The sequence below is a fragment of the Ascaphus truei genome, chromosome 3 (assembly GCF_040206685.1).
Source record: "Ascaphus truei isolate aAscTru1 chromosome 3, aAscTru1.hap1, whole genome shotgun sequence".
Lineage (NCBI taxonomy): Eukaryota > Metazoa > Chordata > Amphibia > Anura > Ascaphidae > Ascaphus > Ascaphus truei.
The window spans coordinates 411,753,126-411,768,819 of NC_134485.1; the positions used below are offsets into that span (position 1 = coordinate 411,753,126).

Consider the following 15,694-nt stretch of genomic DNA (forward strand, 5'->3'; position numbering starts at 1 on the left):
TTAACCCCTTACCGTAAAACCCCTAACGTTGACCCCCACTATCCTAAACGCTAAAACCCCTAAAGTGAACCCCCTACCCTAACTGTAAAACTCCTAATGCTAACCCCCTACCCGTAAAACCCCTGTTAACACCCTAACCGTAAAACCCCTAATGTTAACCCCCTAACCGTAAAACCCCTAATGCTAACCCCCTACCCGTAAAACCCCTAATGTTAACCCCCTACCCGTAAAACCCCTTATGTTAGCCCCCTACCCGTAAAACCCCTAATGTTAACCCCCTACCCGTAAAACCCCTAATGTTAACCCCCTACCCGTAAAACCCCTAATGTTAACCCCCTACCCGTAAAACCCCTAATGTTAACCCCCTACCCGTAAAACCCCTAATGTTAACCCCCTACCCGTAAAACCCCTGTTAACCCCCTACCCTAACCGTAAAACCCTTATTGTTAACGCCCTACCCTAACCGCTAAAACTTACATTAGAAGTGTCCAGCAGCGGATCGACTAAGGCGAAGGGTCCGTCTGCGGCCAAACGCTGACAGTCAGTTGGTCGCGGCGAAATGGCTGCTACTAAGTGTCACGTTCTTTTGACGGAGACTCCTTGATAAAAACGTGCACTTTTAACCCATTAATGTTGCATTTATTAATTCTCAATGCCCAACTCTCACTGATTTGGGTCCTTGATATCTTTACAGTATTTTCTTTGATACATATGTGAGAATTTGATTTATAAAAACAAACTCTATATAAAGGGAGAGGTTTAAAAAAAAGAGTGTGTGTGTGTGTGTGTGTGTGTGTGTGTGTGTGTGTGTGTGTGTGTGTGTGTGTGTGTGTGTGTGTGTGTGTGTGTGTGTGTGTGTGTGTGTGTGTGTGTGTGTGTGTGTGTGTGTGTGTGTGTGTGTGTGTGTTTTTACAGGATGAGTGAACACTTCCGCTGTAAGGAGAACACACCCACTATTACACCTGTTAGCCGTGGGAGAGAGGCGGGGACTGGGACAGAGGAGAGAGGTGGACAGAGGTGGGGACTGGGAGAGAGGTGGACAGAGGTGGGGACTGGGAGAGAGGTGGACAGAGGTGGACAGAGGTGGGGACTGGGAGAGAGGTGGACAGAGGTGGGGACTGGGAGAGAGGTGGACAGAGGTGGGGACTGGGAGAGAGGTGGACAGAGGTGGGGACTGGGAGAGAGGAGAGAGGTGGGGACTGGGAGAGAGGGGAGAGGTGGGGACTGGGAGAGAGGGGAGAGGTGGGGACTGGGGGAGAGGTGGGGACTGGGAGAGAGGGGAGAGGTGGGGACTAGGAGAGAGGTGGGGACTGGAAGAGAGCTGGGGACTGGGAGAGAGCTGGGGACTGGGAGAGAGCTGGGGACTGGGAGAGAGGAGAGAGGTGGACAGAGGTGGGAACTGGGAGAGAGGAGAGAGGTGGGGACTGGGAGAGAGGTGGGGACTGGAAACTGGGAGAGAGGTAGGGACTGGAAACTGGGAGAGAGGTGGGGACTGGGAGAGAGGAATAAGCAGACACGGTTGCTGCGGGGTAAAGGAGAAACGAGACAAGACCCTGCAATCCCCCTGAGAGCGGCCGGGAGAGGAGGGATCTGCCAACATGAGCATTTCAGAGCATAAATCCACTGGCAAGCAAATGACAAGCAGTCTGCAGAGTGTGAGTGTCCTGTCACATAGCTTCCATATTTACAGGGTTAATTTTATAGGGAGGGGGGTTCCCTATTTACTGCTTTATAAGGAGGGGTCCCTATTTACAGCTTTATAGTGTGGGGGTTCCTATTTACTGCTTTATAGGGAGGGGGGTTCCCTATTTACTGCTTTATAGGGAGGGGGAGTCCCTATTTACTGCTTTATAGGGAGGGGTTCCCTATGTACTGCTTTATAGGGAGGGGGTCCCTATTTACTGCTTTATAGGGAGGGGGTCCCTATTTACTGCTTTATAGTGTGGGGGTTCCTATTTACTGCTTTATAGGGAGGGGTCCCTATTTACAGCTTTATAGGGGGGTTCCCTATTTACTGCTTTATAGGGGGAGGGTTCCCCATTTACTGCTTTATAGGGGGAGGGTTCCCCATATACTGCTTTATAGGGGGGAGGGTTCACCATTTACTGCTTTATAGGGGGGAGGGCTCCCCATTTACTGCTTTATAGGGGGGAGGGTTCCCCATTTACTGCTTTATAGGGGGGAGGGCTCCCCATTTACTGCTTTATAGGGGGGAGGGCTCCCCATTTACTGCTTTATAGGGGGAGGGTTCCCCATTTACTGCTTTATAGGGGGGAGGGTTCCCCATTTACTGCTTTATAGGGGGGAGGGTTCCCCATTTACTGCTTTATAGGGGGGAGGGTTCCCCATTTACTGCTTTATAGGGGGGAGGGTTCCCCAATTACTGCTTTATAGGGGGGAGGGTTCCCCATTTACTGCTTTATAGGGGGGAGGGTTCCCCATTTACTGCTTTATAGGGGGGAGGGTTCCCCATTTACTGCTTTATAGGGGGGAGGGTTCCCCATTTACTGCTTTATAGGGGGGAGGGTTCCCCATTTACTGCTTTATAGGGGGGAGGGTTCCCCATTTACTGCTTTATAGGGGGAGGGTTCCCCATTTACTGCTTTATAGGGGGAGGGTTCCCCATTTACTGCTTTATAGGGGGGAGGGTTGCCCATTTAATGCTTTATAGGGGGGAGGGTTCCCCATTTACTGCTTTATAGGGGGGAGGGTTCCCCATTTACTGTTTTATAGGGGGGAGGGTTCCCCATTTACTGCTTTATAGGGGGGAGGGTTCCCCATTTACTGCATTATAGGGGGGAGGGGGTTCCCCATATACTGCTTTATAGGGGGGAGGGTTCCCCATTTACTGCTTTATAGGGGGGAGGGTTCCCCATTTACTGCTTTATAGGGGGAGGGGGTTCCCCATTTACTGCTTTATAGGGGAGGGGGTTCCCCATTTACTGCTTTATAGGGGGGAGGGTTCCCCATTTACTGCTTTATAGGGGGGAGGGTTCCCCATTTACTGCTTTATAGGGGGGAGGTTCCCCATTTACTGCTTTATAGGGGGGAGGGTTCCCCATTTACTGCTTTATAGGGGGAGGGGGTTCCCCATTTACTGCTTTATAGGGGGAGGGGGTTCCCCATTTACTGCTGCAGTTTGCAATGTGTGGCTGGCCCCTCTGACAGAGAGATGAAGAAAGCAAAGGTTTAAGTAACTTTAAAAAATAAAGTAGTCTCCTTTTGTTAAACGGCTCTTTGCGCTGTACACTAGAAACATTTAAGCAATATTTATGCTGCGAAAATAGAAAGGAGGGACATGATTTTTTTTTTCTTTAAAACCCCGCGGTACTCTGGGCGTGGCAGTAAAACGTTGTATTTCGCTCTCGTCCCCCTATAACCATCACATTTCTACCTCTGCCGCCCCGTGTAGGATCAACTGCGTGATACGATTTTAAAGGGTTAAATCTTCGTGATAACGCAGTGAATCAGGAAATTGTGTAATTTATTTACGTTCCAATGTAAAGGTCCCGAGGGTTCCCCTTTATTTCCATACACGGCGGGCACTCCCAGTGGGGGGGGAGGGGGGGTTGTGGGTGACTGTCAATCTGAGTTCTCTCCTTGCCAGTTAGAAAGTAATAGGGTTTAATTCTGCCACATACCTCCACCATGGCGCAAATAGGCCTGTGACAAGGTAAGGGATAAGACACATGTAAGGGCAGTAAAAGCCACCCTGAATTTCAGATTAAATTCACAAACACTGCCAGGATACACTTTCAAAACATGGGTTGAAAAACATTTGTACTTACCTGTTTATTGTATGCCATCCACGGCCAATTAACCCGTTAAATACGTCGGTGTTGTTAGTTTTGGTCCTAGGTGGGTCTGCTCTGTTAACCCGTTGCAGTCTGAGAAGGATTACCTTCTTCTGTCTGTAAATTCTTCCCACTTACGGCTTGGATTGCAAGCTCTTCGGGGCAGAGACTCCTTTTCCCATTGTTTTGTCTGAAGTCCTTGTTCCCATTGTGTTATAATATTATGCCACGTGTACAGTAGGGCCCCGCTTGTCGGCGTGTTTCGCTTCTCGGCGATCCGCCAATATGGCGGTACCGGAGAAGGGGGCCGCCATGTCGGCACATGCGCAGAACGGGGGAGCGGCCGAGTTTGCGCATGCGCAGAAGGGGTAGGAAAGACGGAGAATCGCTGGTAGACATAGCAAATGCTATGTTGCGATTTTCGCTTTCCGGCGGCGGCCTAGAACGGAACCTGCCATATGAGACTGGTTGTCCACCGGAAGGAGACGTACCAAAATGCCGCGGGACACTTTGCCGCAGGGCAGCGTCTGGAGGGGCAGAGGAATCGAGTGACTTGGATGAGAGAAGAATTTAGTTGTGAAGGTAGAATTTTAATAGGGAGCCAACAGAGTTTTCAGGAGGAGAAAGACAATATTTTGAATACAGTCTATTGAAGAATAGAAAGCTGCACGGCAGGGAGGCCAGTGAGGAGAAGGTTGCAGGAGTCCAGATGGGAGAGAATAAGGGCAAGCATTAACATTTTAGTAGTAGAGAAAGGGTTTATATTTTAGCAATGTTACAGAGAAAGCAAGATTTAGCTACAGTATTAAAGTGAGGGAATAAAGAGCATGGTCAAATATGACACCTAAGGAACGGGTTTAGGGAACTAGATGGGCGAAAGTGTTACTGACTGTGATGGGAAAGGGGACCGTGGGACTTGATTTCGGGGGATGATGAGAAACTCAGTCTTTGACATATTGCGTCTAGCTGCCATTTAAGAATGAGATTTCGGTGAGACAGCTGGTGACCTAGGACTGTGCTGCAGATGTGAGGTTTGGTGTGGATGGATACATTTGTGTCATGTGCATTCAGGTGGTACTTGAAGCCCAATTAACTAATAAGGAAACCAAGGGAGAGTGTGTAGAGATAAAAGAAAAGTCCCAAAACCAAGCATTGAGGTATACCAACAGATGGGTCAACGGAAGAGGAGTTGACAATGGATACAATAAAGGAACGATGAGGGCGAGGTAGGTAGGAAGCCAGAAGAGGGCTGTGCCCCAAACACTGAGGGAGTGGACAGTGTTAATAAGAAGTGGGTGGTCAACAGTATCAAAGGCAGCAAACAGGTCAAGTAGAATAAGGCCGTGCCTATAGTGCCGTCGACGGCGACACGACGGGTGACGTCACCCGTCGCCACCGGCGAAAGTTATATTTCGCCGGGCGGCGGCGGCGCGTAATTCCGGCAATTTGATTGGTTCAAGGGCCGTCACGTGACGCGACAGCCCTTGAACAATCAAATTTTGGCGGCTACCAGTTTTCGCGACGTTGCTCCGTCACGCGGCAGCGGCAATGCTTTTGTTTTCAGGCGACGTTGCCGGCACTATAAGCACGGCCCAAGAAGGGAGTAATGTCCTTGGGATTTAGCAACTGTTGAGGTCATTTTCTACGTTGGTGAGGGTGAACTGGGCAGAATGAACTGTTTGTCTTGCTCTTATTAACCTCTGCTCCAGCTGGTGTCTTGCGCTCCTTTTTTAGGGGTTGGCATGGCTCATGAATTGTGGGACCAACTTGAGAAAGTTGCACAGTCCCATCATTTCCATCCAAGCTACTTTCGTGTCCATACAGCCTACATTTAGGGCAGTACCGCTACTAAAGCCACTTCAACCACTGATCATACGGTTGATGAAAAACAGGCATCAGAATCCTAACCCATAAAGAATTCATAGACAGAATTAGCCATCATAACACTGTACTGTTTTAATGTGCAAGTGCAGAGAGCCAGTTACTACAATAGAGACAGGTGCTTTGTATATTTGTTGGAAAATATATTTTTACCTTGAGTAACGCTGGACAGAGCTTCAAATGAGGCGCTTAGTGATTCAGTTCCACTTGACTGCAGAAGTGGAAACTTTTTTTACTAACTTTTCATTGATGTCAAAGTTTGAGTTTCTTTGTGAAACCAAATCTACACAAGAAAAAAAAAATATTATTTGCTGAACTGTCACGTGACGTGGGGAGGGTTGGAAAACCCAGCCACAGCAGGATGCTGCCCCCCAAAATAGCCGGGTTCCCTTTTTTTGTGCCCGGACATGCTTCGGTTCGGCTGCATTGTCACAATCTGGGAGGCGTTGGGTTATGCATGTAAAGAACCGCCAAGCTCTGACCTGGGATTTATAGAACAAATATAAGCTAGAAATACGTTTAAAGCAACATCCCATGTCAAGGGAAACTATTTCCACGTTGCCCTGGTAATGAATCCTACAGTGTCTCTATAAGACCTGGGACATAGTGGACTTGAAGCTCGCTGAGGCGCGCTCCTGCTCTGCCTCGCCTGCTGAAAATGGTGCTTTTTCCTGTCCTTGCAGGCGAGGCAGTGAGCGCGCTCAGGGGGTGGGGCGGAGGCGGGGCTAGTCCCCCGCTCCCATTGGATGGGAGCGGTCACGTAACCGCTCCTCCGCTTCCCCGAGCGGCAAATTTCAAACCTGCCTGTCTCGGCAACGTTTCTGAGCCTCCGCATGCATCAGCGCGCATGCGGAGGGGGAAACTATAGCCGCGCTGATGACAGATGCAGGGGCTTTGTGCATCTGCTCAGCGCGGCTCAGCACGCCTCAGCGACGCTTAAACTCACTATGTCCCAGGCCTAAACCTGCAAGCCCCTAGGAGAAAATGCTGTAAGCTTCAAATATACTCCATCTGCTGGCCCTTGTCAGGTGTAACATGCTGATGGTGTGGTCCATGCATCTTCTGCTTTTGTTAACCACAATGATAATAAACAGGACACTGCTTATCACCACACTAGAGATACTCTGTCTGATGAATGAAGGAAGAATAAAAAAGGCTTTATACTTTGTGACCCCAGCCTGCAAAATCTCATACATCTGGGGTAAAACTCTCCCTCTCTGCAAATGTATATTTTTTTAAAAATCGATGTTGAGTATGGACGGTCTCATCTTCATTGTGCAAATGTTAGAAGTATAAAACAAATAGTGTTTCTAAATGCTCAAAATAATGGCCCGGGCGGCTTTATTTGACGACCTACTTCTGCAGCTCTTGAACAATTGAGTTATCTTTCACTTTCTAAAATATTTTCTGGAGCGCTGTGCACCATATGATTTACAGACACAAGGGCCCTTTCTCAATATGTCAATAGGTCTTCCTTGTGCGGGAAAGGGGCTCTGTTCATTATGGTGAAGTTGAATCCTTCCCAAGCACGGGAATGCATCTTGATCGTGTATTGTATTTGGGTCAATGAGTCTCTGCCCAAAGAACTTACAATCAAATCTGTATTGCCCAAGACCTAATTAGTCATTAGATCAGTCTTATTTTAACTACTGTATACCTACTTCTAAATGCTGAAACATACATGTTAACTACACTTGCCAAATTATATTTTTCTGTATTTCTTTTCTTGACACTTGTAGTTGTCCCCGATTGTGCAGCTAAACATCGGTGGAGAGATATACACGACGACGCTAAGCACCCTGAAGAAATGCCCTGGGTCCAAACTGTTTGAGATGTTCAGTGGCCAGCCGAAGCTTCGTACGGACTCAGGGGGGAGATTCTTCATCGACCGAGAGGGGAAGAACTTCAAGTACATACTGGAATACTTGCGGAGCAGCCAGGTTCCCACCCAGTGCATCCAGGAGGTATACAAGGAGGCTCTGTTCTACGAGATTGAGCCGCTGGTGAAGAAGCTGGAAGAGTCTCCGCAGATTTTTGGAGAGCAGGTTGGGAGGAAGCCGTTCCTGGCCCGAGTGCCCAACTACAGCGAGAATATTGAGGTGATGATCCGTATTGCCAGGGCAGAGGTGGTGGCATCGCGACACTCCAACGTCATCGTGTGCATCGTGCGGACAGAAGATGATGCATCCAAGTGCCTCGATGCCCTGAATACGTTGGATATGGACAAGGAGTCTGTGGTGAAGTTTGGCCCGTGGAAAGCTTCCCCAGGAATCGCCGATCTACTAGACTGTATTAGAGTTGACATTGAGGACAAGGGCTACAATGTGTCATACCAGTCACACGTGGCCGATAAAGGATTTCGGTTCAAGTCTTATGACTTTTTTTACAAGTTTGTGTTCACGTGGTGGTAAAGAGCCAGTGGTCAACATCTACACGGTGGAGACAACCCAATTACTAGGCATACCATGTGATATACCCTCACACTGGGAAGGCAAAAGAGCCCATTAAAAGTTTACACTCCTTCATTTTAATTTGTATTTGTATAGGATCATTCAATTTCAAAGTGATTTAACATCCTATTCTAATAGTCACCCCTGGAGGGAAAATGCTGGAAGTACATTACTGCTCTGTGGCAGGTCCCATGAAGGTGGGGGAGGTAGGGGAAAGGGACAATGTTAATATAATCCTGGTTGATGCACTGGGAGAGAAGATGATTTAGTCTAAATAATAAAAAAAAAGAAGTGTTGGTTGCAGAGGCGAAAATAAATAAATTGCCTGAAAAGTGTATTCAAGTCCAGAATTATTACACACCTGAAAATCTGGTGGGCGACTGCAGCTAATACATACTGTATCACTCTGCAGATTACTGAGTAAGAGCTGGTACTGTATAAGGACGCTAGGATTCACTGGCTGAAAATCCAAATGATCTGTCTAAATCGGCTGTGGCGAAGCCCGGGTCATGTTTTAAGGATATCACTGCTTCAGCACAGGTGGCTGTCGTTGATTGAGCTACCTGTGCTGAAGCAGGGATATCCCTAATACGCAGCCTGTTGATGGCCCATGTGGACTGGAGTTGGCCACCTCGGGCCTAAAATCCACTTTCTATCTTCACTGGGAACACAGCAATATTAACCCTTTTGGCAGCCAGGAGGATCAGACCTCTGGCAGCAAAAAGGTTCAAGATTTGATTTAGTTTTTCCCGTATCTGTAAATGTGATATTGTACATTGGTGTTGCTCTTGCTGTGATTCGGTCTGACTTTCATAAGCAGTAAAAACAGTGCAAAAAATAATAAAAAAGGTTTAACCGGTACACAGGTGCAGTGCAGCGGCTACTGCCCTTTTCTTGTCTTATTCCCCCATCCCCTCAGAATGTTACCTTTTGGGGGCAGGAGTAGGCCTCCAGTCCTGTGGTGGAGGGGAGCCGGGGCCCCCCTGTGGGTGGAAGGGAAAGTTGGGGGGTAAGGCGGGAACCCAAATCTCATTACGTGGACCATTCTACATCCTGTTGTGGGCCACGGGTTGGCCACCTGTGGTGTAGCAGCCGTCAATAATTATGGTCTTATGCCTCACGTATGTTTTTTATTCCCTCCTTCTAATGTCTCCATACAACTCCTCCATTCTCTGCAAAGAAATGTGCAGATTCTGTCTACCTATCTCATTTGCCTGTCACTACCCAGAATCCTTGCCTGCAGCTTCACCACTGTAAGACATGACAAAGAAATGAATGAAGCTGGTTTGGGTACCTGTGGCCAACATGCAAACACACCCATGGGGATTTTATCATTGTTTTATTATGTATGGGGTAGTGTTTTTCCCGGTCTTACCCGCGATAACCTAACCATTCACTGTTTTGGGGCCTCTAGCCCACGTTTCCTTTTCTCCCTTTATCCATTATACCTGCTGCACAAGACTAGAGTCTTTGTTAAATTTGATGTATTATTTCCACCCAGTGCTGGAGAAAAGTTCATCTCATGGGATTAAAGTCTTCTCCTATACAGGGTAACCGCTTCACCGCAAATTCTGTAAGGGCCAAGGTCTCTGTCCACATCTCCTGCCACTACATGCTCACTTCACCTCCCCACTTTCTCGTGATTTGGAAGAAATTGGATTGAACCACTCTTGCACGCACACACACACACACACACACACACACACACCTTTTTATTTATTTTATAAAATGTTTTCCCAGGAAGTAAGAAGGAGCCGGCACTCCAGAGGTCTTCATACAAAAAAAAACCCCATTTTAATTCTATTTTTTTCTTGTATGAAGACCTCTGGGGTGCCAGCTCCTTCTTGTTTTAGGAGGATGTGTCCTGTAGTATAGGTCTCCCCAGCGGGGGTTGATCTCTGCACCTGAGGCACTTACATAAATCCAGTGAGTGCACCTAAGGCCCCGGACATGTTCCTTGCTTGCTGGCGGAAGCGTGCTGACGCGCGCTCCCGCTCAGCACTGAGCCCCTACAGCCGCAATTAGAGCGGTCTTGGGGGAATTTAAAATTCCCCCGCTTGCCGGCGAGACAGGCCGGTCACGTGAGCGGTTCGCCCAATGAGGGCGAACCAGCTTCGTGACGTCACTGGGCCGCCCCCGGCCAGTGACGCGCCCGCCCCGGACCGCCCCCTGAAGGCCCGCTGATGGCGCGTGCGGTAAGCAACCGCAAGGCCAGGGAAAGCACCCGCTTTCCCTGAGCCTCAGCACGCCAGCGGTAAGCGTGTCCGGGGCCTAATTCTTCTTACCAGGAAGTAATACATTGAGTTACCTCTCGTTTTCAAGTATGTCCTGGGCACAGAATTCTGGTTACATTATAAGAAAAGGGTTATACAAGATGGTGCATTAACAATTACAGATAATATATATTGTAGGCATATGTAACAGTTACAGGCCAGATTACAAGGTGAGGCAGCTTTAGTTTTGAAAGAACTTGGACTGGTGGTGGATCTGAGAGTCTCCGGTAGATTGTTCCAGTTGTGGGGTGCACGGTAAGAGAAGGAGAAGCGGCCGGATACTTTGCCGAACCTTGGGACTGTAAACCGTCTTTTGGAGTCAGATCTCAGGGGAAAAATGCTGCATGTGGTTGGAGTGAGGAGTTTGTTCAGATAAGCAGCAATTCCCACCCCCCGCACCCCCTCCCAAAAAAACCCCCACAAAGGAAGTCACAACATACCCTGACAGATCATGCTGTGTTCCATTTCTAACTTATTTTTTCCCTCCCACGGTTTACGATTTCCCTGGCTGTTGCCATGGTAACCTCTGATGTCTTAATGAGCATCAATAGCAGCATATATTTAAAACCAAAGACATAACATAAAACACAGACAAAGCTCAGTTTTAAGCACATCTAGTGAGATTCATACACGGTACAGTGCTTAAATATATATGTATAAATATCTAATAAGTAAATGGTCTTTTAGTTTGACATTTTTGGCCAAAATTGTTGTAAGCCCCTGAGCCAACGGCACGGCAGAACACATATCAGGGGTCCCTAACGCTAATATAAATTCTTAATAACCTGTGTAATAACAGGAAGAATGATTTATAGTAAATCTGTCAATATTAGTTGCAAAGTTCTAAGTCTGACTGAAGCTTTTATTAACCTGTACATTACCAGGAAAAGCACTCTGTATTAGAGATGTCACAGCCAAACTGCAAGCAGGCAAGTTCCCCTGAGTGGAAGATGCTATGGAGTGAGCCCATAACCATTTAAATGTGGGAGGGGGTGAGCTTAAATTAAGTAGGAGGTTGCCAACCTCCAATCAGCCATGACTAGCTGGACAAGAATTGTAAAACATACTGGACACCTAACAAGCTCCTATTAAACCCCCAAAATACCCACAACATATATATAAGCATATGAGTGTCAGAGGAGTGCTACTGAGCATGGCAATATATATTTAAAACCAAAGACATAACATAAAACACAGACAAAGCTCAGTTTTTAGCACATCTAGTGAGACTCATACACGGGGGGTTTAATAGGAGCTTGTTAGGTGTCCAGTATGTTTCATCAATAGCAGCAGCCAGTTTAATCTCCCGGGGAGGAACATTTTCAGCAACCATCTCTAGAATTCAACTACAGATTTTAAAAAGGGGTGGGATGGCTAAAAACCCACAACAAAAGGGCTTTTCAATGGTAAAAAGGAACATTTTGTTTTTACGTGAGCAGAGCTGATAAAAGCGAAGTCATTTTCTTTTGACACATTTTTTCTTTGTCATTCTGAGGCAAAACCAATTCTCAAAGATAACTATTCAAACTGCTTCACTGGATTGCTATTTTCCCATCTCCCTTAAAGCTGCAGTTCAAGCTCCCGTTTTTTTTTTTTTAGTTTTTTTACTTCAATCGTTTCATGTGGGCAATCTCTACTCACCTAAAGAACTGCATAGCTGCCGGTCAATTCGTTCTCCGTCTATTGATCGGCGAAGTTTGTCGACATCTTTAGATCTGGGGAATGTAAATGGCTGCAATAGGAACAAACATGCTTGTTGAAATAGAATACAAGAAAATTGGTCTTTCAACGTTGTTATTTTTAAAACAGAAAATGCTAAAAGTATTTTTTCTTACTACAGAACTGATTTATTTAAAAAAAATACACATGCAGGATATTGCTTGAACTGCAGCTTTAATGTGCTTGACCTGGGAGACTGTGAGGGAGCTCCCCTCCACCCCAAGTACCCAGAACCCCACATAAATAAGGGCAAGACAAGGTGTGGAGGTACAAGGCCGCTGCTTTTTATTTAACCATTAAATAATTGGTAAGTGCTACCCCTGCCAGACCGCTCGCTCAAAGGGTTAAAGGTCAAAGGCCCTTGAATCGATGACCTGTGATACCCAAGCCAGGCCCACGTGACGCAGCTGTTGACGTGAGTGGGCTCCCGGAACTCGCGGTTAAATTAGCCACGCCACTTCCGAAACTCTATGCCCAGGACATAAGAGAGGTAACTCTCAATGTATTACTTCATGGTAAAACATTTTATAAATAAACTCCCAGCCCCACTGGGCTTTACCAAGCACGGGGCCCCTTCTTGCCAGCATAAGCACACTTACCCCCTAACTGCCACCAACTACAGGGCTATTTAACCCGCCTTAAACTAGCCTTGTAGCCATGGGCGTCCGCAGAAATGTTTTCAGGGGGGGGCATAATGTTAACTAGACAGAGAGAGAGAGTGGTTGTGGGGGGGGGGTGACGGGGTGGGTGACTGACACTTTGACTGACTGACTCGTGTGTGACTGACACTTGGGTGACTGACACTTGGGTGGGTGACTGACTGACTGTGGGTTGGTGTCTGTATTCATTCACAGACAGACAGACACAAACACACACCCTCCCTCTCTCAGACTCTCCCTCTCAGACTCTCCCTCTCCCACTCTCCCTTTCCCTCTCAGACTCTCTCTCTCCCTCTCCCTCTCACTCTCCCTCTCAGACTCTCCCTCTCCCTCTCAGACTCTCTCTCTCCCTCTCCCTCTCACTCTCCCTCTCAGACTCTCCCTCTCCCTCTCAGACTCTCCCTCTCTCCCTCTCAGACTCTCCCTCTCAGACTCTCCCTCTCAGACTGTCCCTCTCCATCTCAGACTGTCCCTCTCCCTCTCAGACTGTCCCTCTCCCTCTCAGACTCTCACTCTCCCTCTCAGACTCTCCCTCTCCCTCTCAGACTCTCACTCTCCTTCTCAGACTCTCCCTCTCCCTCTCAGACTCTCCCTCTCAGACTCTCCCTCTCCCTCTCAGACTCTCTCTCCCTCTCAGACTCTCACTCTCCCTCTCAGACTCTCCCTCTCCCTCTCAGACTCTCACTCTCCCTCTCAGACTCTCCCTCTCAGACTCCCTCTCAGACTCTCACTCTCCCTCTCAGACTCTCACTCTCCCTCTCAGACTCTCCCTCTCCCTCTCAGACTCTCACTCTCCCTCTCAGACTCTCCCTCTCAGACTCTCACTCAGACTCTCTCTCTCTCACTCAGACTCAGAAACACACACACCACACACCCCACTCTAATGCAGATAGTCCCAAGGTGTAGCCCCATCTCTTTCTTACCCCCTCTCTTCTTCATTCACTCTCTCCCCTCACCCCTCTCTTCCTCACTTCCTCTATTACAGCCCCTGTCTCCTCACTCTCCCCCCTCCATCAATTATGCCCCTCTGACTCAAACCCACTCCCTGAATCCGTCCTCCTCACATTCATTCCCTCCCCCCCTGATCTCACACACACACACAGACACAAACTCAGACACTCGCAACAAGGGGGAATCGGAGCAGGGGGGGGGGGAATCGGAACGGGAAGGGGGGACCCGGAGTAGGGGGGGAATCGGAACGGGAAGGGGGGACCGGAGCAGGGGGGGGGGAATCAGAGCAGGAGGACAAGGGGGAAGCGAGAGTGGCATGGAGCAGTAGTCACCTGACTTGCTCCATGCAGGAAAGGGCGGGCCTCGCTATGCAAGGTCAGATAGACTCACAGGGGTGAGCAAACTTTTTATGCCGAGCCCCCCTTTTCATCCATTTAATTTCTCGGGCCCCCCCTGCCTGACGTAATCAAAATCACATGAACCCCCCCCCCCTTTATTAAACGATATACAATGTAAATACAAATATGTTTCAACAGCTCGCGCTTGCAAAATTAGGCTGCGTCCACGCTGCCGCCGAGAGTGGTGACATCACCAACTCTCCAAGCATGAGCACAGGGTGTCCTGCATAATTTTGCAAGCACGAGTGGGGGGTATGGATCAGGGCTATTTCTGTGTTTGTGTGTGGCTGTGTGTGGGTGTGGGGTTGTGCGCATTGACTGCTGCTGAGCATGCTTCAATGTCAATTTTGTTTGTCTCGCCAAGCACACAATCAATCACAACACAAACAACACCCCCCACACCACACACAATCACAGCACGCATTCAATCACAAAACACACACATCACATATATATATATATATATATATATATATATATATATATATATATACACACACACACACACATCACTATACATATATATACACACACACACACACACACACATCACTATACATATATATACACACACACACATCATTATACATATATACACACACACACACACATCACTATACATATATACACACACACACACACACATCACTATACATATATATACACACACACACACATCACTACACATATATATACACACACACACATCATTATACATATATACACACACACACACATCACTATACATATATACACACACACACACACACATCACTATACATATATACACACACACACACACACACACATCACTATACATATATACACACACACACATCACTATACACACACACACACACACATCACTATACACACACACACACACACACACATCACTATACACACACACACACACACACACACCACTATAAACACACACACACACACACACACACACACACACACACACACACATCACTATACACACACACACACACACACACACACACATCACTATACACACACACACACACATCACTATACACACACACACACACATCACTATACACACACACACACACACACACACCACTATACACACACACACACACACACACACACACATCACTATACACACACACATCACTATATACACACACACACATCACTATACACACACACACACATCACTATACACACACACACATCACTATACACACACACACATCACTATACACACACACACACACATCACTATACACACACACACACATCACTATACACACATCACTATACACACACACACATCGCTATACACACACACACATCACTATACACACACACACATCACTATACACACACACACATCACTATACACACACACACACACACACACACACCTGTACTGCTTGCTCGGCTCCCCACTCAAGTAAAGCCAGGAAGAGGAGGGCTTGTGTCTGTGTGCAGAGGGACGCCCCGCCCCCTCTGCAAGCACAGGGAAACACAGCACGGATCTTCTGCCTGGCATTGCTCTGCTCTGCCCCTGCTCTGCTCTGCCCCCAGGTTTCG

The 15,694-nt window shown here is 47.6% G+C and overlaps 1 protein-coding gene across 1 annotated transcript; it reads left to right on the forward strand.

Annotated features, from left to right (window-relative positions):
• Positions 1–1,398: 1,398 nt before the first annotated feature.
• On the forward strand, positions 1,399–8,975 carry KCTD14 (potassium channel tetramerization domain containing 14). The gene is made up of 2 exons (XM_075592624.1): positions 1,399–1,655; positions 7,415–8,975. The coding sequence occupies exons 1-2, from the start codon at positions 1,599–1,601 to the stop codon at positions 8,084–8,086; spliced, it is 729 nt and encodes a 242-aa protein (XP_075448739.1). The 5' UTR covers positions 1,399–1,598; the 3' UTR covers positions 8,087–8,975.
• Positions 8,976–15,694: the final 6,719 nt, after the last annotated feature.